Source organism: Puntigrus tetrazona, chromosome 21 (genome assembly GCF_018831695.1).
Source record: "Puntigrus tetrazona isolate hp1 chromosome 21, ASM1883169v1, whole genome shotgun sequence".
NCBI lineage: Eukaryota > Metazoa > Chordata > Actinopteri > Cypriniformes > Cyprinidae > Puntigrus > Puntigrus tetrazona.
This window is the reverse complement of record NC_056719.1, coordinates 10,802,353-10,826,095: the sequence shown is the minus strand read 5'-3', so window position 1 is coordinate 10,826,095 and position 23,743 is coordinate 10,802,353. Positions and strand designations below refer to the sequence as shown.

General features: G+C 38.3%; 4 protein-coding genes across 8 annotated transcripts in view; 2 read left to right on the top strand and 2 right to left on the bottom strand.

The window, feature by feature from the left end:
- Positions 1 to 1,246, bottom strand: part of zmat2 (zinc finger, matrin-type 2) — a 3,904-nt gene extending 2,658 nt beyond the window's left edge. Inside the window, exons 1-2 of one of the 2 annotated variants that reach the window (XM_043222057.1) lie at positions 1,225 to 1,246; positions 294 to 387 (exon numbers count right to left, since the gene is read on the bottom strand). In XM_043222057.1, coding sequence (XP_043077992.1) covers positions 294 to 387; positions 1,225 to 1,227 — 97 coding nt within the window. In that variant the 5' untranslated portion in view covers positions 1,228 to 1,246. Of the gene's footprint in view, positions 1 to 293; positions 388 to 842; positions 932 to 1,224 lie in introns of those variants that run through there. The other variant, XM_043222056.1, reaches the window with a different exon arrangement.
- Positions 1,247 to 1,423: 177 nt separating this feature from the next.
- Positions 1,424 to 3,720, top strand: slbp2 (stem-loop binding protein 2). Of its 3 annotated transcripts, none has more exons than XM_043222053.1 (8): positions 1,424 to 1,543; positions 1,622 to 1,750; positions 1,854 to 1,922; positions 2,055 to 2,138; positions 2,398 to 2,544; positions 2,646 to 2,813; positions 2,884 to 3,040; positions 3,153 to 3,720. In XM_043222053.1, the coding sequence occupies exons 1-8, from the start codon at positions 1,494 to 1,496 to the stop codon at positions 3,327 to 3,329; spliced, it is 981 nt and encodes a 326-aa protein (XP_043077988.1). In that variant the 5' UTR covers positions 1,424 to 1,493; the 3' UTR covers positions 3,330 to 3,720. The 3 variants fall into 3 exon arrangements, with proteins under 3 accessions (XP_043077988.1, XP_043077990.1, XP_043077989.1); XM_043222055.1 differs by having other exon boundaries at positions 1,425 to 1,543; positions 2,042 to 2,138; XM_043222054.1 differs by having other exon boundaries at positions 1,425 to 1,543; positions 2,039 to 2,138.
- A 455-nt stretch (positions 3,721 to 4,175) lies between these two features.
- fam53c (family with sequence similarity 53 member C) lies at positions 4,176 to 13,790 on the top strand. Of its 2 annotated transcripts, none has more exons than XM_043222080.1 (5): positions 4,176 to 4,351; positions 7,619 to 7,832; positions 7,928 to 7,985; positions 9,701 to 10,542; positions 12,584 to 13,790. In XM_043222080.1, exons 3-5 carry the CDS (start codon positions 7,979 to 7,981, stop codon positions 12,854 to 12,856), a joined length of 1,122 nt encoding a protein of 373 aa, XP_043078015.1. In that variant the 5' UTR covers positions 4,176 to 4,351; positions 7,619 to 7,832; positions 7,928 to 7,978; the 3' UTR covers positions 12,857 to 13,790. The 2 variants fall into 2 exon arrangements, with proteins under 2 accessions (XP_043078015.1, XP_043078014.1); XM_043222079.1 differs by having other exon boundaries at positions 4,176 to 4,534.
- Positions 13,791 to 19,558: 5,768 nt separating this feature from the next.
- timd4 (T cell immunoglobulin and mucin domain containing 4) lies at positions 19,559 to 23,509 on the bottom strand. Its single transcript, XM_043220951.1, has 7 exons — positions 23,323 to 23,509; positions 21,788 to 22,126; positions 21,636 to 21,701; positions 20,987 to 21,078; positions 20,107 to 20,218; positions 19,986 to 20,019; positions 19,559 to 19,903 (listed from the first exon to the last, which is right to left on the bottom strand). Exons 1-7 carry the CDS (start codon positions 23,378 to 23,380, stop codon positions 19,822 to 19,824), a joined length of 783 nt encoding a protein of 260 aa, XP_043076886.1. The 5' UTR covers positions 23,381 to 23,509; the 3' UTR covers positions 19,559 to 19,821.
- Between the last annotated feature and the right edge of the window lie 234 nt (positions 23,510 to 23,743).

The following is a 23,743-nucleotide window of genomic DNA, read 5'->3' as shown; positions in this document are numbered from 1 at the left end:
AGCTAATTTTATTGGACCATATAGTGACAATCGAACATAAGAAGTAATAAATAAAAGTAATACAAGTAATAAAAGTAATAAATGCATATAATAAATATACAAAATCTTAATAAAGCTTACTCAATGAAAAAAAAAGACATATACACACCCACATATATACACACACACATACATACATACATACATACATACATACATACATACATATATATATATATACACATATACACACACACATATATACATACATACATACATATACAAACGAAAGATTATAACATTGTTTTGCTTACCATCTTTTTTCTCTCTCTCCTCTGTGATTCGTTTCTGGGCCAATTGTTCATATTCATCTTTGTCCCATTTACGACGAAAATCATTCTTGGAATTCTTGGAGTACAAAAACAAACAGATACTATTATAAAAATGTTAAACCGTTGGTCTCAAACGCAAATCCTTTAAGACCAATGTGTTAAATTCGGAAATCTGCTGAAAATGCATGGAAAAGCATGTATACAAGATCGAGTGTTTAATAAAACCCTTTCGACCAAACTGATAGTTTAACAAGGCTCTCGGTCGGCAACACCAAAGATAGCAGATTGCAAAACATCTCATAATTAAATATATCTATGTTCTTGTTTTTGTATACGACAACAAAACAAAACCATCTGGCGTCCCAACCCTCACCCATTTTCCATTTCTTTTTCACAGCCATTGCGAGATCAACATTTTTTAAAAGACAAAATTGAGAACATATTTAGTTCATAAACAATAGGTAAAGAAAGCGAATGGGTTACAATTCTTAACAAAAAGGGAATCTAAACAACACTTCACAAAATTCTTACCCCACTGCCAGACGCCATTTTGCTATCGTGATGCCGTAAAACGTGTGTTGCTGTCGTAAACAAGTGCAGTCCTATTTCTAACGTGATCCAACCAAAGCAGGTCTTACCTTGCTGTCGCTGACCATGGAAAACAACAACAACGGCTTTAAACACAACATTACCTGGATAAAACACGTTCTATATTGTAACGTTTAACGTAATTTACACTAATAGTTTGGGGTTTCATTTATGGTTTACATTTTGCTGAAAAAACAGGCTGTTTAGTGACGGATGCACCGTGATAAACGGTAGCAGTATAACCAGTTCTATAAAGAATATATTATTTGTCAGTTATTTTGTTGCCAAGTCTAAAAGGTATTTGTCTGAACAACGAAATATTTACCATAAACTCCGACAGCTAGCCTACTTATTTTGAGAGATTTGTTTTTCTCCGTGCCAGCGATCAAACGCTGCACACTAGTCATTTTCACTTCACGCGGAAAGAGCATTTCCCTCCTCGCGAAACAGTTATGACTATATTATTTTGTTTTATAATTTTTTTAATGATTAGAGGCCTAACCTGTCTCATTTGTAGAGCCCCGCCCCCGTTACACCTGCCGCTGATAAAAAGCTTTGTCAGACGCAGTGCGTTGTGTGGCTGTAGCCAAAATCATGACAACACGCATAGAGAGCCTTCTTCAAAGCCCCTTTGAGTCGCGGTTGTACGTTTTTAAAGTTCAGTTTGCACATGTAAAATATCCTTACGTGTTGCTGTAGCTTGTCTTTTGTTTGTGTTTTAGAGTTCTGCCTCTTCATTTGTGGCCATCAGACGTTGCCCAAGACTTCAAGACTAAAGCACACTCTCTCCCATGTAGCCCAGAACCATGGCTTCTACCAGGCTGCAGTTCAGTGTATGACAGTCTTGTCAGGTCTGTTGATGAATTTTATTTTATTTATTTTTTTTTATTTTTTTGCTTTGCCAAAGATTGCAAATTTGATACTGATTTGTGAACTGTGGGATCCCCCTCCCAGCTGCTCTAAAACCCCACAGTCAGCTTCACATAATGGAGAAAAGACTTCTGCTGTTCAAAAGCCTCGCAGGTCGGTTTTCATCCAATTTTTTTTTTTTTTTTTTTTGTCCATTTTTGGTGTAAAATTTTTGAGACCCTTGAAGTCAAGACTACCAATTTAGAGGTTAACTTTTTTTTTTTAAATAGCAGATTCTCTGTTCAGGTCATCCATTCTTGAGCGGTGCATCCTGAAGATGTCTACAACTAGTGTTGCTGTTGGAACAGAAGACATTGACGGGATCAACAGGTCTTTTTTTTTTTTTTTTTTTTTTAATGGTTATTGAAGAGAATAGTATTTATGACTTGATGCATACAATTTTTTTTTTTTTTTAAAGTAACCTGATAAATGACTTGTTTTAATAGAATCATGTACACACATTAAGTTTCTCTTGTTCTAAAGCAAAAATGTTTTAAAAATTCTCAATTGTTCTCATTTAATCTGTCAAGCTGCAGTTGGGTTTTATTTAGCCGCCTTGGGCCAGCTGATCAAATAAGTTGTTTTGTAGGTCACCATCAGGGCGACAGTGGTGCCCTAACAATGCTGACCCGGCACAATTCGAGACGAATGAGGCAGTTTTGAAGCGTAGACAAAAACAGATTCAGTATGGAAAGAACACCTGTGGCTACCAGAACTACGTTCAGCAGATTCCAAAGTGAGAATTAGTTTTTTGGGGGTTTTTTTGCCTTTTTTTTTTTTTTTTTTTTTTTTTTTTTTTTTTATTGAATGGCTCCTGGGTATTTCCTAACCGTTCAGGCGTCTGCGTGTTCCTGGGATTCACCCTTCCACTCCAAACAAATACCGCAAATATAGCCGCCGATCTTGGGATATGCAAGTCCGTCTCTGGCGGAGAGCGCTTCATGCATGGGACCCGCCATCTGCTTCCCAGAAAGACACAGAGGGACAGGACCCTGTTGATCAATTGTAAGTCTCCAAAGAAAGCGTTTTAACTTGGCAGTAATTCTATTAATTTGCAAAATTGAAATCCTCTTAGGCAGAGCTTGCTTGAGAAGATGAATACGGAGCTGTACGAGGGTGGTGAAAAGGAGGGCACAGTGTGGGAAATGGCGCCAGATACCATGTCGTCCATTATTTCACAACCTTCCGAGTTATCATCCGACGGTCCTTGGCTGTATTCTAATGCTACTCAGGTCAGACTTGAATATTCGAGTCATTGTAGTTGTTTGATGTGGTATATTGCTTGTATAAAATCAACGTCCTTCTCTTGTAAAGTTCAGTGCTAATAGACATTCTTCTGTTTAGGTTGAAGTCCCGTGCCACCAGGGCCAAACCTCTCAGCCCGGTTTGGGCTACACCTTTAGCAGTCATCTAACGGCACAGGAGAATGTGCTGGGATGGTTGCGCTTTCTCCTCGAGACCGACCACAACCGAAACCAGGCGCCTCCGCTGCATGAAGAGCCTTTCTGGAGATTTACATAACGTCTCATCAAATCATGCCAATGGTCTGCACGGATCAGGTGCAAAGCTCGTTCTCCAGCCATGTTTGAAATGCACTTGGATCACTGTCTCCTAGTTCAAAACGCACTATATTTTATTTGTAGTCAAGGCGTCCTTGCCAGATGTCTGATTCAACATTTGTACACGCACAGTACCTGTTATTGCTACTTTGTTCCTCACTTTCTGGTTTCCTTTTGAGTTTCTTTCCCTTCTAAAGCACAGGTTCTATTCCTTTTTGTTCTGTTCCTAACACTTTTCCTCCTGTTTGTCACGTCACTGTTTTTCTAAAAACAGGAAGTTCAGAAGTTTTGTTTTTATTTTGTGTATGTGGAACTCTATGAAACGAAAAACTAATAAAGATGTGGACTGGCTAGCTGACTCTGCATATGTCTTATTTATTATCCAATTTTTTTTTTTATTTTTAATTTCAATTTGATCAAGTGTAAATAAACATTGTATTTCTCTTTTTATTATGTCAAAGAACTTTAGTTAATTGACTGGGTAGTTTCAGTTGTATACAATAGTTTGCCGCGTTAAAAATGACGGTCTTAAATGTATCAGTTCTGAAAACAATCGTATTTATTTACAAAAATACGGAAAAGTCCCTTCAGAAATCACTACAGTTCCCATGATGCTGATTCGTGTCGTATTATCTCGGGATCGGCTCAGTCCAAAGAGACTCAAGTTCTTTCCCTGAACGGTGTTGTCGAGCTTAATATCGTTTATTTATTCACCTCCTATTTTTCCTCATCTTTTTCCCCCCCCCAACAACACCTTTCCGCGCGTTTGTATGAAGACTGGTGTAAGATGAGTCCGTATATGCCCTGAATGTTATTTACAAATTCCTCCATAGAAGGGGCGCACTTATTTTTCCCTAGTGGGCGACGTTGAGAAGACAGTCTGTATCGACCAAGCGTGCAATTGCAGACCAATCCTCAATTTTACACGATCCTTTAAATCGTCTGTTTCGGTCTTCGGTTATGATCCAACTTGTTATTCCAACGGTATGTTTTTTAAGCAGAGCAGTCGGGAATTGTATACAGAAATATTTCCAGGCCGAAGCGAGGACGGTATATTAGACGGCAAGCCGACCTGCTTTAGCTTGTTGTACCGAATCGGCTGAATCTCTCGGTTGAGAGCCACATACAAGGCCTGGGGTTTTATCGACCGTTCTCGGTTGACTCGAGGTAAGCCGTTATCGTCGAAAATCATCAGTGCATTTTTATTTAAATGGGGTGTTATTCATATAATGCCTAGTTTCGCTGCAGTCAGGCTCATTGTGCATGGCTAGAAATCGGTTCGTGGGGCAGAATTGCGTTTCATAAACGCGTGTAAACAAATCTGCAGCACATGGCAGGGATGCAGTAATTTGCTTTTGCAGACTGGCGAACGGAAAGCACTGTATTTGACGGAAAGGCATCTTAAATCTTTATTTCTTTAATAGGCCTGTTTACAGCACCGCGTTAGCTATAGCCCGGGTAGGCTGTTCCTGATTGGCTTGTCATATACAGTCTGTTATTTTTTTTTTAATTATCGTTAATGAATAGCGATTCGTCAAGCGTTAAATACGGAGTTAAAGCATTCGGTTTTGGTGTGTTTTATCTCTGCGTAACCTGCAAAATGCAAACAGTGTAACATTGCAACCGGTGCACGCGATATGAAACAGCTTTCTGCTTCCTAATGTCGACCAATGCTTATTTATAGTCTCAATTCATTCGCTTGCCTTCGGCGTGCAAAAATCAATATACTCTTAATGTGTATGCATGATCGGAATGGGCAAACTTGGCTAATGCAAACCGTACGCGCAAGCTTCAGAAATGTAACCCGGTGGCCTACACCGACCTTCAGCGCGATTCGATATGATTTATAGGCGTAGATGCGGTAAATGTATATATTTTTTATCTCGGCAAATGATTTGAATTGTAGACGATGGGTATGTTGTGCTACATGTCACGCTTAATGTGCTTATAATGGAGATGACAGGCAGCAGGCTCCCTTCCCCCCGCCATCGCCTCCATCAGCCGCGACCGCTCAGCTCGTTACCAAGGCAACGGCGGAACCGAACCCGAATCTACTCGTGACCGCCGCGATACGTCATTACTACCGACGGTCCTTAACTTCAATCAATGAGTTGACGTATCATTTAATAATTTACAAATCGTTCGTTTTTCATCTCTTAAAACCCACGGACCTCAGTATTTGTTCCCGTACCTCGTTTAAAGGACCCCCAAATATCAGTAATAGCTACTTTAGGTACTATTGTTTAGTTATATTTCTACTCATCTTGTTTTAATCTATTTTTATTTTTTTAACCATTTTTTTCTCTCAGCGACCACAAGCAAGCCCCAGATTTAAACGGCGTACTAGCATATATACATTAAAGGAATAAAAATGGAAATTCGGTCATTTAAAAACCCGTCATTAAAGACCTCTGTTTATCATTGGAACGCAAGATATTTCTGACATTTTATTAAAATAGTTTATTCGGCGGTTTTTCCCTGAGTTACCATCTTCCGCCATTTTGGAGAGTACCCCAGAACATAATCAACGTAATCAGCATTTATTTACGTCTATCTACTGAACAAAAACAACATTGATTACGTAATGACGACTTGTCGTTTTTGAGGGAACAAAACCTTTAGTACGGTCACTTTGGACGACTTGTCTTATCTTAAGTCAATGAGTTATCTTGTACTTCATTGACAGAATTGTAGGTTTTACCACAGGACCCTCAAATGTCATTTAGTTAATATTATTTAGTCATTTGTCTACTTTTCTACTAATATTTTCGATTGAATTTTTTTTTGTATACATACATTTTCTCCCGACCCCAGCTATCTTTTGAGGCCCCCTTCTAAACCCTTAATTTAAATAACATGTGCCCAGTCATGTCGGATGATTTTGTGGTTTTAATGCTCTGTGTGTCCGTGAACACAGACAGGGAAGGATGTGTTCTTAGGAGTTCCCACAGTGGCATCAGGCCAGCGGAACAGCCGGTTCCTTGACTGTGCAGCTTTCCCAGACACCTGTCACCAAGCGGTCCCTATTCATGTGTGCTGTAATGGGAGACCGCTAACAGACTGGGCCTGTGCCCTGCAGGGTTACAGACCTTAGCGGGGTTTGGAAAGAAACAAATTCGGCCGCCTTCTCTAATTAAAGCATAATCTGAGGATACTTCAAAAGAGGAAAGAACGCCTGAGTTTAAAGCACAATAATATTCAATTATTAATTAGAATCGGTCACATTCTGATCACAAACACATGAGCCTGATTATAATAAATGGACTGCCATTTTTAGCCTGTTTCTTGAAATCTGGGGAAAAACGTTGTTTAGTTTTTTTTTCATTGTTGCTCTGAAGGCACGTAAGTCAGTCACCTGAAATTCCTGGTTTGTTTCCGTGCGAAAGTGTGATGTCAGCGGTTTAGGAGTATAGCACTCATTAATCAAAGGGAATTTTATATGTTCGCTGAAGGCAGTGCGTAGTTAATAAAGAATGCTTTCGTGCCTGCTTTATAGAGAGAATTGTTTGTAGTATTAAAGTAATCGAGGAGAAATTATAGGTTTTTTTTTTCCTGCTTTATGCTGGAGTTTTCAGAATGGAGACGGCGAGTGCAGTTTCTTTTTCTTTTTAGTTCTTTTTACTATCTTTTACATTTGGTATAGTCTTTTAAATATAGCTAAACCGGCAAAAATTCGGAAATAAAACCAAAGAGTTACACAAAACATTTTTTTTTTCTGTGCATCTTGTTGCAAAGTTTACTTACACAGGAAGGACTCTTATCAAGGACTAATACTCTTCCTTGTAAACATGACAAGTCTTATATAAGAGTGGCTGCACCTTTTTGAATAGGACAGGAAATTAAAAGGCATCTTATGTCGGAGTACATGAGAAATACTTTGCAGTTTTAATAATTGTATTTCCTTTATATATATATATTTTTTACAATCTCAACAGATATGTTACACTAGAGATTTGCATGAGAAACTGCTTTTGTTAAACATTTACCCTCGACTTTCGCGCCTCCATTTTATACTGCCCTGAATTCAGAGCAAGGCATTTAGTATTCACATACATTTATTTAAAGGGATTTCATCATGAGAATTTTTTTTCTTGATTCTTTGAGCGTTCATGATAACATACTGTCTCAAAAACGACTTAAAAGTCCAAAAAGGCAGTCTAAAACTAAACCAAAAGAGATGAAAACTATTTACCTTCAGAAACAATCCAACTTATTTTATATCTAATACTTTATTTGACTTCTTTGTCCCAGGTGAGGACGTCATCATGGTTCCTGAGTGAGATCGAGCGAGCGGCGTGTCCTGGATGTTTGGTGGACGGTGCTTCAGTTATATCTAGTGCACATCAGCCTCTTTCCTTCCTTTCCTACCTTTCCTTCCTCCGCTAATTTGCCATGCCATGGTTTCGTTAAATCTTAAACAACAACGTTGTCCCAGCATCAACAACAACCACTGGACAGCAAACTGGTAAAGCTTGTGCTTTAGATCTCAGTGCAGATATGTTTCACTTCATCATTCAGCCCTCTCTTAAAGCGATCATTTTTTTTAAAAACTTCTTTCAGTCTCTACTTCATCGCCAGAGCCCCGAAACCAGCCGGCCCACAGATGGATTGATGCCTGGTATGTAACCTATCTCTTGAGTGTCTGAAAATCTAAAAGCTCTTAAAATTTTCAGTTTGGTTTAAATGAATTAAACATGGCGCATAATGCCAGTAATCCTTTTTCGAACTAATGTAAAAACTCCCACCAGCTCTAAAAACTCATTGCTTTTCTAAATAAAAGCTGCTAGTTAAAACAAAATCAAGGTCAACAGTGTAACAGAAACTTTACAGCACTGTCAAATTTGAAAGCAAAAGTAATGCTCTAAATTTCTCTATTTTACAATATTACAGTTTTTGATCAAATAACCGCCAACCAAAACTTTGAGCAGTAGTCAATACAGGAAGTCTGTAGGAAGTATAATGTTATTTAATATGCATGAACATTATACATATAACATTATATATACACCCACATACATATACCATGCTGTGGTAGAAATGTCAAATGGTATAGATTTTATGAGATATATTTGAGAAACCATAAGACTTATGTTATTTAAGTAAAGAAACATGTATTAATGTCATCATACAGATTAAAATGTGCCCCAAACAAGTCAAGACCTATTGCGTAATGTGAAATTTTGTATTTAATTACAGCTGCCGAATAATTTCATTTTGGACCAGTTGCAGTTCATTTGATCAAAATACATAGCCAGAGCGATCGGTCATATCATTTCTAGCAATTTATCATTTGTATTAATAAGTTATGTTTTTGGTTTGTGTGCAAATTCAAAATGAAGTACTGCAGTGATTTTTTTTTTTGTGTGTTTTTTGGATTATTGCTGATAATAAGCTCTGTCACCAACAAGAAAATGATTCTTGTGCCGTTTATGATGATAATCTTTCCAAAAATTGCAACAATTTAAAATGCTGAACTTTAAGTGTAATCTCCAGAAATAAAAAGCTAAAGCTAGGCCATAAACAAACCACACCAGTGTCACATGACGTCACCGCCACAAATAATCTTCCAGCAGCTGCCTTTATAAAAAAAACAAAACATCCCTAATAGTTTGAATTGGAATATCTTGTAAGAGTTTACCTTGTAGTGATGACATTCACTATCCCCAACTACCTCTCTAGTCCCATTTAGCTACTTGTTAGCAAGTACACCATAGTAAAAAATCAACATATCCAAAATACATATTTTATGATAAGTATTCTACAAATACATTTACATGAAATACCCAGCAATTGTACTTTTAGCATACGAAACAGGTGTGCCTAAAGTCTGCTGAATTGGAACAGTTAATTTTGTACTTAATGCACTTTAACTGTGTGGAAGTTTTGCTGAAATCTAACTAAAGATATGTACTATATACTATAAGCATATTTAATTGGGAGTATTGTAAATATAGTGAGGTTCACTTCAAATATATTCCATTTAAGGACAGATGTTACTTCAAAGATCATACAATTCTCATTAATAATGACATTAAAGCACATTTTAGACTTAATGTTAAGAAATACACATCACGGTAGAACTCCAAATAAAGCGTAATTACAATTTACAAATATATATATATATATATATATATATATATATATATATTATAGTTTGTTATAGAATAATACCTAAAATAATTTCTTGAAAACCTTCCTGACTTGAGGATTATGAAACTGGAAGTGCTAGATGCTTGTTTCTGGGGTTGGGCCTACAAAAATCCATAATGCGCTCACCTGTAATGTCTTCTGATATCTTGATCAACTCCTAAAACTCTGTCCGTCCTCTTTCAGAGAGCAGTTACTGGCAGCTCTGCCCTCCCTCGAAGGCCAGCCTGCAGGGGGTGCTCAGCTCCAGCTTCCCCCCCGGCCCCGTGCCCCTGGGTCCTCCAGATAGCCACCTGCCGGAGGGGGATGCCCTGAACCGTCCTCTCGCCCCTAGCACCTCTGTGACGGACCTGTCTTTTCCCGGGCCGCCCCTCCCCCCCGCCACCCCCAAACGCCACTGTCGTTCGCTGTCTGTACCAGAGGACCTTTCACGCTGCCGGTACACCTGGCGGCCGAGCGCCTCCAAGGTCTGGACACCAGTGAACCGGCGATGCCACAGTGGAGGGGGCGCGGGGGGGCCGTGTCCACTACGTGCCCCCAGCTCCTCGCTCAACTCCTCGCTGCATTCTTCTTCCAGCCCCACCTTTTTCAGTCTGGCCCTTTCCCCAGATTCCCCGCTGCCGTGGACGTTCCCCTGGGACCCGAGTGACGGTGCCGGAGGCGGTGCCTGCTGCTGCTTCTTCCCCTCGCCGTCCTCATGCTCCTCCTCTCCCTCGCCGCTCCACCCGCCGCCGCCTCCGCAGAGGCGCTTCTCCCTCTCTCCCGTGCTCATCCGCGAAGCTGCCGCCCAGTTCTTGCCGCCGCCTCCGGTGCCCCCGCAAATCACGTCTCACCCTCCGGCGGTGCCCGCCTCGCCCTCGTCCGCCTGCAGCACTCCGTCTTCGGTGCGCCGTGCTCTTCCTCCTCAACTTCCACGGTGCCATTCTCAGCCCTGCGACCTGCTCCTGCTCAAACCTGGCCTGAAACGCCGCAGGGACCCGGACAGACCATGTGCACGGCCTGTGCTAGATTTCGCCAAAATGACACAGGTATGCTGCTCCTTACCATTCTGGAGATAAAGCTAGTATAGCTGGTGTTATAAGAATAGGTTTTTTTGAAAGCAGGAGGGCTTCTGATGGGAATGTGAAGGCAGCTCACAGTATAAAAAAGAAAGCAAAAATGATAAAATATGATTGATTGTTTAAAGTAGGGCTGAGTATTGATACATTCTATCCAGGTTGATTCAACTTTGGCTACGTACATATTGTATAATTACAGGAACAAAACAGTGACAATTTGCGCTATAGTGATAGAAGTCACTAAAACTTCAATTAAAACAGCAATTAAATTACATGAAGTGTAAATAGTCAAATTAAAAAAATTATACTTAATGCAAATAGTGCCAGTTATCTCCACCTCGGTATTGTAGTGCATTATAAAACAGCATACAATAATAATGTATTGAGTGTAAATGTATTTAAAATTTCATTTTAATTCAACCCTAACCCTACCAGATTACTTATTTTCCGATGCTATATGAAATTTGAAAGGGAGGAAATAAAAAGAAGGGTTCGAACTCTGGTTTATTTGCGTCAAAAATACAGAGGTGTGCACTTTACATGAACACCACTGAAGATGATTATAGAAAGCTGTCTTTTATAATGTAGACTTAAATCTAAATCACAAGTTGGTGAATGGAGTTAGTGTAAACACTCATTTTGTGCCAACAAGGCAGGCAATTTGCAACACATTTTTTTGGGAAAGATCATAAAAGTAGTTTTTTTTTATAACATTTCTAACAATATAACAATATTTTTGTTCGTATAACTGTATGTATTTAATAAATAATTTTGAAATTTCAATAACGTCATGTCAGCATGCGTTATGAAAGTTTCAGTTACTAGTTTAGTTATTAAAACTCTTGTTTATTTCTATATTATACCTTTAACAAAACTTTGAAATACCTTGAAATTCTTTAACAAGACCTAAAAATGTATTTTGTCATTTTAACAATTGTTTGATACGTGAAGCTAGATTAAAAAAAACAAGAAATATTAGAATCAACGTTTTGTTTAATCCTTTCAAATTTCAGCAAAATTTCTTGAAAAAAAAAAAAAGTAAAAGTCCTGCAGTTAATTTTTGTTATCTAATGGTTTAGACGAAAATGTAAATTTGCCTTTTAGTCTTAGTTTATCTTCTCAATTGCACCCTAAAATAAATGATCATTTCAAGAGTCACTGGCCAGTAAATAACCAGTTCTGAAGTGCCCAGTGTGTGGACTATTAGGCATTTAGATTTTATAAACAAGAAATTCTCTGTATGGCATTGAACTTGATTGTGAAAAGTGCTACAGCCTACATATAATTCAGTTAAAATGTTAGTTCTGTTTTTGCTACTTTTTTGTTTATCTGAACAAATCAGTGATTCGCAGCTGGTAGCTCATTTTTTTGGACTTCTGATTAGAAGAATCAATTTGGTAGGTATTTACATTAAAGAAGCACTCATCTTCCAATAGGAAATTTTTCGCATTTCAAAAGTCAGCCGCATGTCACTTAACTAAAATTTTAATGTTCTGCTGTAACTTTTAAATACATATTGAATAGTTTACGTCTCAGGTTCGAGAGAAGTATAGTAAAATGTGTGCCTGTATGTACAATTTGGTTTGAAAATGATTTCAGAAGTGTACCACTGGAGGACCACTAACAAATCTCATTAAATAATATAAATATATAAAATAAATAAACGTATTTAGAATGTTTTGCTTTATCTAAATCTGATGAAAAGTCTCATCGCGTTTGGTTTAAGATGTATAGATGCCCGTAATTTGCAACTCTTCGTGGTGTTCAGCAAATTGTACAGCTTTGCGTTTTTGTCTTGTTTATCTTACCATCTCCACTTTGAAAACTTTGTCAAGGGGCATGAAATTGGTCTTGAATTTTAATTAGGGGCTTTGGCATATGCCCAGTATTCTTTGTCTGGTTGCTTTCAAAGTTGCTTCATGTGGCCCAAACTTTTCGATTATGTGATTGTGCACCAAAAATGGTCACTTTGCCAGTGTTTAACTGAAGTTACTTCCCTCTTCGTTTCCAGACACGAAGCACAGACCCTCTCAGTTACATGGAACGTGGCAGACTGGCCTGCGGCGGGGACGTCTGTATGGGCCTTGAGCCTTTTTTTGGAGACTTCAGAGGCTCGTGTTCACCAGCTGAAGGCCTGGGAAGGACGAGTATTGGGCCGTTAAGTGAAAGTGACGAGGAGGAGGAGAGAGAGGAGGAGGACCCGGAAGAGCGTGACGGGGGACAAACTAGCGTGTTCGAAAGGGATTGTACTGAACTAGATATCACCCTCATTGAGGAGAACTGAAAGTTATCCGGGGAAGATCTTCTTTCCCCCACCCCCTCACCTCCACCGCCAGCATTCAGCTCTCTCTGCACCACCTGCTACCTTACACTGGCAGGCCTCTCAGGAACCCTGCTGCCCTCGCTCGAGGCGCACAGGCGTAGACGCCCATTAATGAAGACATGCCGACTACTATCATATGCAGGCAGTCACAGACGCTGACCCATCAACATTGTACATTCCAGAATGAGTTGCTGAGACATTCTGAAGGATGCAAATATTTCAAAAAGGAGTTTTATGTGTATCGGACGTCCTCTTAGAATTCATCTTCAAACTGACAGAATGGAACTGGAGGCCAACAGCTTCCCGCTTCTTTCTTTTCTCGTCTTTCCTCTCGACTTGTTTTGATAGTAAGAATAGACTTTCTTGGATGACGGTTATAAATATCAGTGTTTTGTTCAGTTGAAATATAAAAGGGCAGTATGACATAGCAGTATTTACTCTGCAGACCTTTATACTTCCTGACGAAGGTCCATCTAATTCAACATAAGCCTTAAGATGCCTGTTTTTTTCTTCCTCTTAATCAAAAGATTCCTCAAGGAAATGAATTGTGTACTGTAGCTGTTGTTCTGTTTTTTTTCTGCAGTCTCTCTCTCTCTCTCTCTCTCTCTCTCTTTTTTTTATCTGTACAATGCATTCCTCTAAAATTCAAATGTGTATACATTTATTAATGCACTGTATTTGGGACATTTAGAAAGAAACAATGAACGCAACCACTGTATTCTGAAGGCACATTGTTATACTGTATTGTACAGCGAGTATTTGTTCAAATAAGTTGTGTAAAGATGGTAGCTTGAAGGTTGGAGACAGGCTATTTCTGTCATTTAGAGATTTTTTTTATTGTATGTGTGATAAATTCAGACTCAGTTTATGTAAAAATAAAGTTTATTTGAAATTACAGCGAGTTGAAATATTAACTCAATGAGTTGTCTAAAACTGGATTAATGAAATGAAGCAGTTGAGCGACTTGATCCTGTCCGACTGTTGTTACTATTTTTTTCAAAATTATTTTATTCCCATTTGCTTTTTATTTTCACCGTGCCAATATTACAGACAAGAGCTAAAATAATTTGTATTATTTATGAATATATCCGCTATCTCATAAGCGTTTTAAAAAGAAGTGTCTTGACGGTAAATGTCCCACCGACGTACGTTGTACGCCATGAGTTGGCATGTTTTGTATGTTTCATTTGAATTGCTTATGCCACTTAAGTTTACAGTCTGATTTAAATCCCATACCTGGAACTTGCATGCCGATACTTTCAACATCAAACTGTAAATGGAGGGCCACATAGTATAAATTCCTCTTTATAAAACGGATATTTCTGTTCCTGGATTCTGATTGGTTGAGCCACACATTCAAAGCTGCCGTAAATTACTCTACAAACATACACCTATGTTTCTGCATCAGTGTGTTTCTCAGCGACCACTTTCTTGCAACTACAACCATTCTGAGAAACTGCATTGTTTGGTGGGAAAATGTTTTTTTTTAAATGTCGTTACATTTTATTTGCTTTGTTTTATTTTGTGAAACCTTGCTACCTATATGGAATAACCGTTTTTATAAAAGCAGTAAGCCCTGCTTTGCATCGTGCCTAACAAGGCTTTTGTCTGCTATAAACCATGGATTCTTGAGGCTTATTGCATAGAGATGTTACTTACCCAGCATAATTTACCTGGTGAGTTTATCATACATTCACCGTGATAAATGAAAAGAGGCTTGACCTCTCTAGAAATAAAGCATGATTGTTCATATTTCCAGATTATCCTATTTTTCCCTAATAATATAACACTTTTTTTTTTTAAAGTGTATTTTAATGTGACACAGTTGTATTATATTTATGGAGGAATCACTCCAGTGACAGGATACACCGGGGACGTGGAAGGATGCAGTCGAGACCGTCTTGGGCCAGTGCAGCTTTAGCAGGAACCTCTGGGACCAGTGAGTGAGGAGCTCTGGGACTGGAGCAGCTTTAGCTCTGGCTGAGGCTGTGACAAGAAATGTTGAGGCTGTTTGGCTGGAGGTGTTTTGGCAGCCGTGGCATGAATCTCAACACCATCATGGGAGGAACCTTCATTGAATACATGATGGGAAGCTTTCCAACTTCACCTGTTATGAGACAGAGCTCTGAAACCTTTGCCGGTTCTGGAATTGCAGCAGCAGAAACCTTCAGGCCTGGACAAGAAGCTTGTTGAGTAACTTCTGTGGTGCTCTTGATTCGGTTCTCCTTGTCTTCAGCAGGTTTTGGAGAGGCAGTGACAGTGGTCTTCCCAATGATTTCTACAGTGGCCCTGACAGGTTTTTTGGGCCCGATGTGGCTGAGAAACTGTGAGTGGCAGGAAGCTCAATGGAGGCAGTGCCAGGAACTTTTGGCACAGGCTTTACAGGGAGCTTTGAAAAGCTCTTGGTGACTCTCCATTTTTAGAAATATGATTGAATGGTGCAGTACTTAACTGACTAAAACTAAACTAACTATTTACAAGTCACATCCCTAGGCGAGTAGTTCTGCAAGACACTAAAACTACTGCCCCAAGCTCAGGCGCCAGACGCTACCAAGGCCTGCCAGCCCCGCAAGACACTAAGACTGGAGGGATGGAGAGCTAACTTAACTAAGGAAAACCAAATTAACTATTTACAATTTGCATCCCTAGGCGATTAGTTCCGCAAGACACTAAAACTACTGCCCCAAGCCCAGGTGCCAGATGCTACCAAGGCCTGCAAGACACTAAGACTGGAGGGATGGAGAGCTAACTAACTAAATCTAAACTATCTACAATATTTACACATCCCTAGGCGTTCCGCAAGACGCTAAAACTACTGCCTCAGGTCAAGGCTCCAGACGCAAAGACAGGAGGGATAGGTCACCCATGTCAGCCTGCCAGACGCAAGGCTGGTCATCATGCAGTACAGGAGCACTCCCAGTGACAATAAATTTGCGTCTTTCCCATGATAGTCACCTCTCTGAAAATATTCTGGAGGACAGTACATCGCTGTTCCTAAAGGAATGAGTTTGTCACATTTAAATGTGTTCTTTACTACTGCATGTTGTTTTCTTTTATTCCTGTTGTTAGTTCATTCACAAGAGTATAGTTCCCAAACTACATGTTTGAAAAAGCATACATACCACTGTAGGTGTTGTACAGTGTGTTGACCAGGAGGTCTTGATGTCTCGATGGAGGATCCCCGGGAACAGCAGACGGCAGCAGCTTCAATAACCTGCTGCATGAAATGACGAGCCATCCCCTCACTAAAGAGGCCGTCATAATGCAGCCAAAAATCATACAGGTCCATGCAGGGTGAGGGCCGCTCTAAGACCATGATGTACTGGTCGAGATGGTCCTGCCAGTTCAGTAGCTCTATAATGTGGTGACAGCTGGGGCCTTGATTGGCCGAGACTGTCAGGGCCACCTCTAGAGGTACTGGTCTGGCATGGTCAGGCTAGAAGAAAGACCGGTTAGATGGAAATAATTTCTCAAAATAGGATTGTGGCCAGTCTGTTTAAAATATTGACTATTTGTACACTGTGGTTCACATTAATCCAAAAAGTTCTAAACAGTAAACTATGACTGACAGGAGATGACAAAAGAAGTGCAGTTCACTCACAAGTCTGATGTACGGCTCATTCTCTATCTTTGCTGTGAATTTGACAGCCACCTGAAGGCCGTCCTCACAGCGGGTCCCTTCATATACAGAGCCATATGTTCCCTCTCTCATCTTCTTGCCGATGGTGTATTTGCAGCAAATGTGGTCTATTTTAAATATTATTATCGTTACAGACAAGCCATACATATTCTAAACCTATTTTAACATTGTTTGTATCACTATACTTGTACATGTATATTTACTGAAACAATTTACTTTATACGCATACATCTGAAATATTATATTGTAAGAATAGCACGTGTGAGTTATATTTTGGATTATGAGGGTAAACTCACCCTCAGCCAGTCTCAGCAGATGTGGTGCACTGACACTGTCCTCTACAGAACAGGTGACGTCCTGTAGAGAGGTCTGATCTGAAGAGAATATCAAACAAATGCTTGTTTTAATTAAATAGTATCAATAAAAAAATGCAGAAACCTACTCATATTCATTATTTTTATTTAGATCAAAATTTATATAATGTATGACTGTGATTTTTACACTGTATTTAAATGATTAAGAGTCTTTTGATGTTTAGAGCTTGTCATTTACCATCAGTACATCTCCTGGATGGGGCCTGGTCCACCTCATCCTGCTCCACATGAGCTCTGGTGGATTTGGGACGAGACAAACTTCCTTAACCTCTTCTTCTGCCTCTTCGCCTCATCTCTCACTTTTTCCTGTCTCTCCTGTCCGCCCTCACCGACAGACACAGGCATCTCGTCGGAAAGAGGATCTCCGCCTTGTGGTCATTGGGTGTAGGTGATGTTCCGGGTTTGACCCCGAGCACACACTCACCACCCTTTGCTTTCTCTCCACGAGATTGTTGTTGTCCCATACTCAGTAAAACCAAACCAAAACCAGCATATTTTCTCATATTGTTTTCTTCTGTTATAGCTTACTTTATTAATCTCAGTGTTATTATTATTATTATCATTATTATACAGCAGGATAACTACTTTTAACATGTATTTAAAAGCACTTAACTGTTCATATAATAATAATAATTTTATGATTATGATTATGATATATTATTATTATTATTATTTTAACAAAAAAACATACAGATGTTTGGCAACATTTAACTTGATGTAATTTGATCACACCTGTAAAAAAAAAAAAAGCTCAGAGAAGTGAACAAAGCTCTAGCATCATTTATTTGATTTGATTTTATCTAAAGCAATATTAGAAAATCTAGACTAATAATATTTTAAATAACATGATTTTATGTTATACCAACATATAAAAACACTAAATGAAAGTGCAACTGAATGTATTTGTTTTAAAATTTATATTTTTATGTATTTAATAATTTTTTTTTAATTTGCGTTCATAGTTATTGAAACAATATTTAACATTTATGTTTTGTAAGATAATTTAGTTTAAAGTTAATGTTGCGGTTATGATCATATTTCAGGTTTGAATTCCCCTATTGCTTATTGTCTCTCTCTTTGGGCTCATTGCAATTTGCTCACTGATCCTTAGATTAATATTTCATTCATCTGAAGAGGCTGGTGGGGTATGGTTGTGATTCCACTCACAGCCACTTGATGTCATGAAAGTCAATGTATATCCTGCTACCAACCTGTGCATTTCAGAAATGACTTGCTTCACTGTATTCTTTGGAACGAACATACATGTCCACAGATTTACTTTTTTCTAATGTTAAAATCCATGCTGGCCATCTGTGTCACAGAAAAGCCCTAAATACTGGGGGATTCTGGCAATTAAGTACTATTAGACAATTGTACTGCACTGAACCAAGCTAATTTGTATTTTAGCAATTTGTGCTTTGAAATAAAACTCTAAGAATAGATTAATCAACGATCAATCAATCAATCAATCAATCATTTTTATTTATATAGCGCTTTTAACAGCTTGGAGGCAGCTGAACATCGAGATGGAAGTAGGAGCTTGAAACTGAATTATTTAATTAATTACTGGTTTGACTGGAATTTTCTGTCACTGCGCTTGAAAAGTTTCATCTTAACATCTGATTTGCTTGTTGTTTCTCCAACTGAAATGTTTTGTGTCAAACAGGCTCTACTGTATACTATAGATTGTCATGTTCTCAAAAAACAACCCAAAAAAACAATAATGTGGAGAAATTATGAGCATTTTTATGTGTTTACATTAATCATAGTTGTTGTGATAGCTGAAGTCTATCTACAGCAGGCCAATCAGAGCACACCACTCTTTTTTTTTATTTTTTTTTTAGAAAGTTTCAGAAGGCGGGGCTTAGAAGAGAAACAATAATGAAAATAATGTTTTTTTTTTTAACCTTAGTCAATGTAATTATAAACACCAAAATACACAAAAGCAACATCACATTACTGCAAAGTTATTGCACTATTACCAACAACGAATAATAATAATACCATCAATACAAATCATAATTTACACTGTAAGGATAAAAAGAAAATAAGCAATATACTGCAAAGACAGAATATCGATTTAACAGACTTGGTTACAAATTACATTACAAAACAGCAGATCAAATTTTATCAAGTAATAAATCATATTTTCATGTGCTGGGGTGTACAGCTGCAGAGGCGGCACAGGACAGAAACACATGTCAAGGACGTTATCCAGAGCAGCTGCCACCAGTCTTATTAACATTACCACATTACTGTCCATTGGACACTGTCTGTGGTTAAGTGATATATTTCCGAGACGGGTCTATATGTGTTTACATTCAGTTTTTATATCAAAAGTTTTATGCTTTTTTTTTTTTTTTAATAAATCAGTTTCACAGTTGTTTCCGTGTTGTAAGATGGCACCAGCTGCTTTCTCCATTTTCTCCGTACCCCGATGTTTACACTTTGACACTTTTACCGTCTGCAGTGACTGATGTTCTTCACATTGTACTATCTGCTCTTTTTTATGAATCATTTTTTTTATCATCTGGTGACCACTTTTTCTGTTGATCGATGCGTTAATGGGTCAAAGGTCAGTCCGACGGATATGGTGGTAAGCGCTCAGGCTTGTGCATTGATTGTGTGACAAATGGACAAAATCAATAATAAATATCACAGATTTATTATTTTAAACTAAAATGTTTTGATGTAAAGAAGAAAACGTGCATACATTTTGTAGACATATATTTTTTTACAACTATACAGGAATTTTCACACTTAAAGGGGTACTGCACACATAAAATGAGAATGAGGATGTTTTTATCTGCTTATAAAATAACCGTCCCCTTCTCAAAACAGAAATGAACAATATTAAAGACTTGCATACGTGCCTATGAATTTAAGCAAAAAAAAAAGAGTTGTTTTTGTGTCTATTCCAGGGTGTAGATGTTCTCCTCCACTGGTCTTCTTGTGCGTATTTCATAAATAATGTGTCGGGGCTCCTTTGAGAAACTGAGGTTCAAAACATATCAGTTATTGTGAATATATACTGCTACAAGGGCTCTGATTCTTAAAGTGAAACACACGCACTTACCACCCACCGGCAAAGGCCTTCCCATAAAAGCCACCTGAAAAAGAAAAGTTCTTAACTTACTTACAATAGCATTATCATTAAATAAAGATGTAGTAGATTCATAACCTGGTGCTATACGTACGTTTGAAGGTCAAAAGGGCCAGTGCTCCCAAGAGGAGCAGCAGTAGACTGAGAGACAGAGACAGGACCGGGATGTTGATCTCTAGCATGATCCTAGAGATCGGCTCCTCTATCTTAAAATCACAAAGCTATGAGTTTCACCACTTTAAGCGACACTTTCAGTCTTCAGTTCTGTTTTAAAATTAGTATTACAAATGGCATAAAAAAGTTTCAGTTCCTCTGCAAAATGATTTATACGTTACTTCCACCCTGCTATTTAATTTCACAGCTTTTATCTGTTTAAAGAAAATGTAAAAACATACAGTAAATATCACTATTTAAGATTTTCTAGTGTAATTTAGTCCTGTGATATAAATCTGAATTTTCAGCAGTCATTACTCTTCAGTGACACATGATCCTTCAGAAATCATTGATGATAACAATTTTTATTATTGATGATAACTTATTATTATTAATGTTAAAAATCTATGTCTTGCTGCTTAATGATTTGCTTAATGATGCATTTTCTCAGCTTTGTTTGATGGATAGAAAGTCAAATAGAACAGCATTTATTTGAAAGAAATTGTCTGTAACATTGCCTTTACTGCATATTTTGGTCAATTTAATTAATGAAAAAAAATCTTACTGATGCCAAACTTTTAGTTTGTATATAAGTATAAGTGAGACGTAACAAAATTCAGAATGCTGGCAGTTATGTTCCAAGATGCAATGACCGAATGACTCATAAAGTTTTATTTGAATCGATTACTTTGATAATTACATTGACTAAAATGATAATTGTGTATACTTAACTGTCTAATAGTTTAATTAGTAGAATCATAGAATCTTAACAGTGATATGTATATTTTTTCATATACTGTGCACAAGCACCAGATACTCACCATAACCTCAGAATGCACATGGGTGACATTCTGCCAGGAAATGTCAGAGAACGATGAGTCGTCTCCTCTGGACTGATCTGACGACGAAGACACTAGGAAATTCAGAGTGAAACTCAGGAAATCGCTTTTGCTACTCATGCTGGTTGATGAGTGAGAGCCGTTATCTCCACCCACAAGGGTCTCTGACATTTAAGCTATTGCTCGATGTGGTCTCTCGTGACACGGCGAGTGCAACTGAAATGCAACCAGTGTTGCTTCACATATTGTGGTTTGACTGAATGGTAAGCTGAAAGGGTCTAGGAAAATAACACGACACTGATGCAAATCATGCATAAGTTGAAGTCAGCAGAAATGATTTCTAAGGCGACACACTATAGCCCAAACCATAATTTCTGGGCTATTTTGCTCACATATCTTGTGTCCTTTCAGACTGCATTCAGTACACACTTAACTGTTTATTTTATGCACTGTACTTTAATTGCAATACATTTTTAAATGTATTGTTCTTAAACACATACACCAAATACTATCTGTATTGAACCCGGACTATCTACATTGAAGAAGGATTAATTAATGTTCTGGAAATGCATATGCGTATTTTAATAACTTTTAATAACTTAAATAAAACAAATGCCTTAATGCACCTCACCTGTCTGTGTTTCCAGTGGTTCTGTAATAACTGGGGTCGTGGTCGTTGGAGGCACAGTTGTTGGAGCTTCAAAAAACGAAAATGCATAAAGATACATTAAAATACGAAACCCTCCAAATTTGATCCGACTTTAAAGCATCTGCATGACTTGCCTTTCATGACCCTCAAAGTGTAGGACACCTTCTTATCATTGAAAAACCCTTCTATGTCCACTCTACAGCAGTACGGCCCGCTGTCTGTCTCCTGCATTTTTTGGATCCCCAGGTCCATTTGTCCTGACAGGACGTCTCCGATAAGCTTGTACCTGCCGGAGACTTTGGAGATTACGCCATACTCATCCGTTTGTATGATGATGTCGTTGCACCAGAACGTTCCACAGTCCCGTCCCCAGCAGACGTGGCTCAAGCCGTGGTGCTTCACTGAGTAGTGACACGGCAGAATCACTGTGCTGCCCTCCGTCACCAGAAACCCCAACACGGACCACCCTTGAGCTGCATGGAAGAGTTTTAACACAATTTAGGTTAATTAGGACTTTTTGTGTCCATTCACGCAAATAGCCCGCCTTGTTGGCGATGGTTATTTACACTAACTCCGCCCACCAACGTGTGATGGGATAGACATCATTACAAAAATATGACTGTTTGATATCTTTAGTGGTGCAGATGGTAAAATGTATGGCGGTTGTATTTCGACGTGTTTCAAAATAATGAAAGTAAAAATAAAAGCTGAAAATGAAATGTTGGGTAGAGTTAGGGTAGGCGCTTTATTTGTCCCAATAAGGGTGTCAACCATGGCATCTAATTAATAATTTGAATGAAAATTAACATTTACACTCAGTAGGTTGCATTCAGTTTTATAATCTACTTCAATACTGAGGTGCAGATAATTGCCACTTGTAATAAGTAGTAAAGCAGAAAATCCTATTTGCACTTAAATAATGCAATTAGTGTAAACAGCATCCATCGCTATTTGCACTCATGCTAAGAAAATATGCTATTTTCATAATAGCAGCCGACCCACCGGCACGAAAATCGCCACTATTTCGGGTATAAAGGACAACTGAAAAAATACAGTAAATGCTTGTTAAAGGAGTTTAATGTATGTAAAGTTGAATACTACTCTGCATAATTTATTTTTGACCATGTTTTCACTTTTTCGATAATAGTCTCTAGTAATATTATGTCTGCTTTTTAATTTACCACATGTTTTTGGTTCATTCTAAGCCACCAAAATAACTTAAATAAATAAATAAATATGGTTGTTTTAACCCATATCTATACCATCTTGGCAAATCTTTTTGTTTTTTATTTAAAAAAAATTATAATTTATCTTTTATTTATTTGTTTTATTTTTATTTTTATGTTATAAGCGTGAAAAAAATGTAAATGTGTATAGCTGATTAAAGTGTATAGTTAATCATATTTTACTAAATTAAATTCACAATTAAAATGAGAAATGAACTGGGTTACTAGGGTTATAAAGATAAATAGAGGTTATCTTTTCTTTAAAATTTCTGAAAGCAATCACATCTCATGCTCATTTTTGTTTATAGTAAATATCAATGATTTTACTGGTAAAAAAAAGATAGGAAAACTATTATTATCGTTATAATTTTGCAGTGCATTTTCTGTTAGTTCCGTTGTGGTAAATCTCCCATATTTTATTAAGTATATAGCGTGTTTCTTGCCTGAGATGGTCAGGAGGAGGATCCAGCGTAGGACTGAGAACCAGGGAGGAGCAGCCATTCCGAGCAGCCGGTGTGGAGTTCAGGCGACTCTGCCTCGCGCTGTGGGAGGCACCAGGGTTATGCAGAGGAGCGCATGTGAAAGAGCCGCTGTGTTCTCTAGCTCGGCGCCTGTGACATCTCCAAGAAGGACAGGGCCACTGACCCATCTGCGGTCCTCGTCTGGAGGTGGAGTTGTGCGGCGAAGAATGGGCCCATTGTGTGGCAGTTTTATCTGGACATCTTAGCTATGACCCTGTAAACAGGCTCCATGAATGATTGAGGGGGCCTGCACACAGCACAAATGCCATGTCCGTGGTGGCACGTGTGTTTGCCATTGTTAGTAAACAAAGTGCTACAAATGTTCATGCAGTCACAGCTGGAT

Excerpts from the sequence above, each read along its gene's own strand:
- slbp2 (XM_043222053.1), top strand. The coding sequence starts at position 1,494 with ATGACAACACGCATAGAGAGCCTTCTTCAAAGCCCCTTTGAGTCGCGG. Across the intron at positions 1,751-1,853 it reads GTGTATGACAGTCTTGTCAG|CTGCTCTAAAACCCCACAGT; the intron begins GTCTGTTGATGA and ends TCCCCCTCCCAG. Across the intron at positions 2,545-2,645 it reads TACGTTCAGCAGATTCCAAA|GCGTCTGCGTGTTCCTGGGA; the intron begins GTGAGAATTAGT and ends CTAACCGTTCAG.
- fam53c (XM_043222080.1), top strand. Across the intron at positions 10,543-12,583 it reads ATTTCGCCAAAATGACACAG|ACACGAAGCACAGACCCTCT; the intron begins GTATGCTGCTCC and ends CTTCGTTTCCAG.
- timd4 (XM_043220951.1), bottom strand. The coding sequence starts at position 23,380 with ATGGCTGCTCCTCCCTGGTTCTCAGTCCTACGCTGGATCCTCCTCCTG. Across the intron at positions 22,127-23,322 it reads CCTCCTCCTGACCATCTCAG|CTCAAGGGTGGTCCGTGTTG; the intron begins GCAAGAAACACG and ends TCTTCCATGCAG. Across the intron at positions 20,219-20,986 it reads ATGTGCATTCTGAGGTTATG|ATAGAGGAGCCGATCTCTAG; the intron begins GTGAGTATCTGG and ends TGTGATTTTAAG.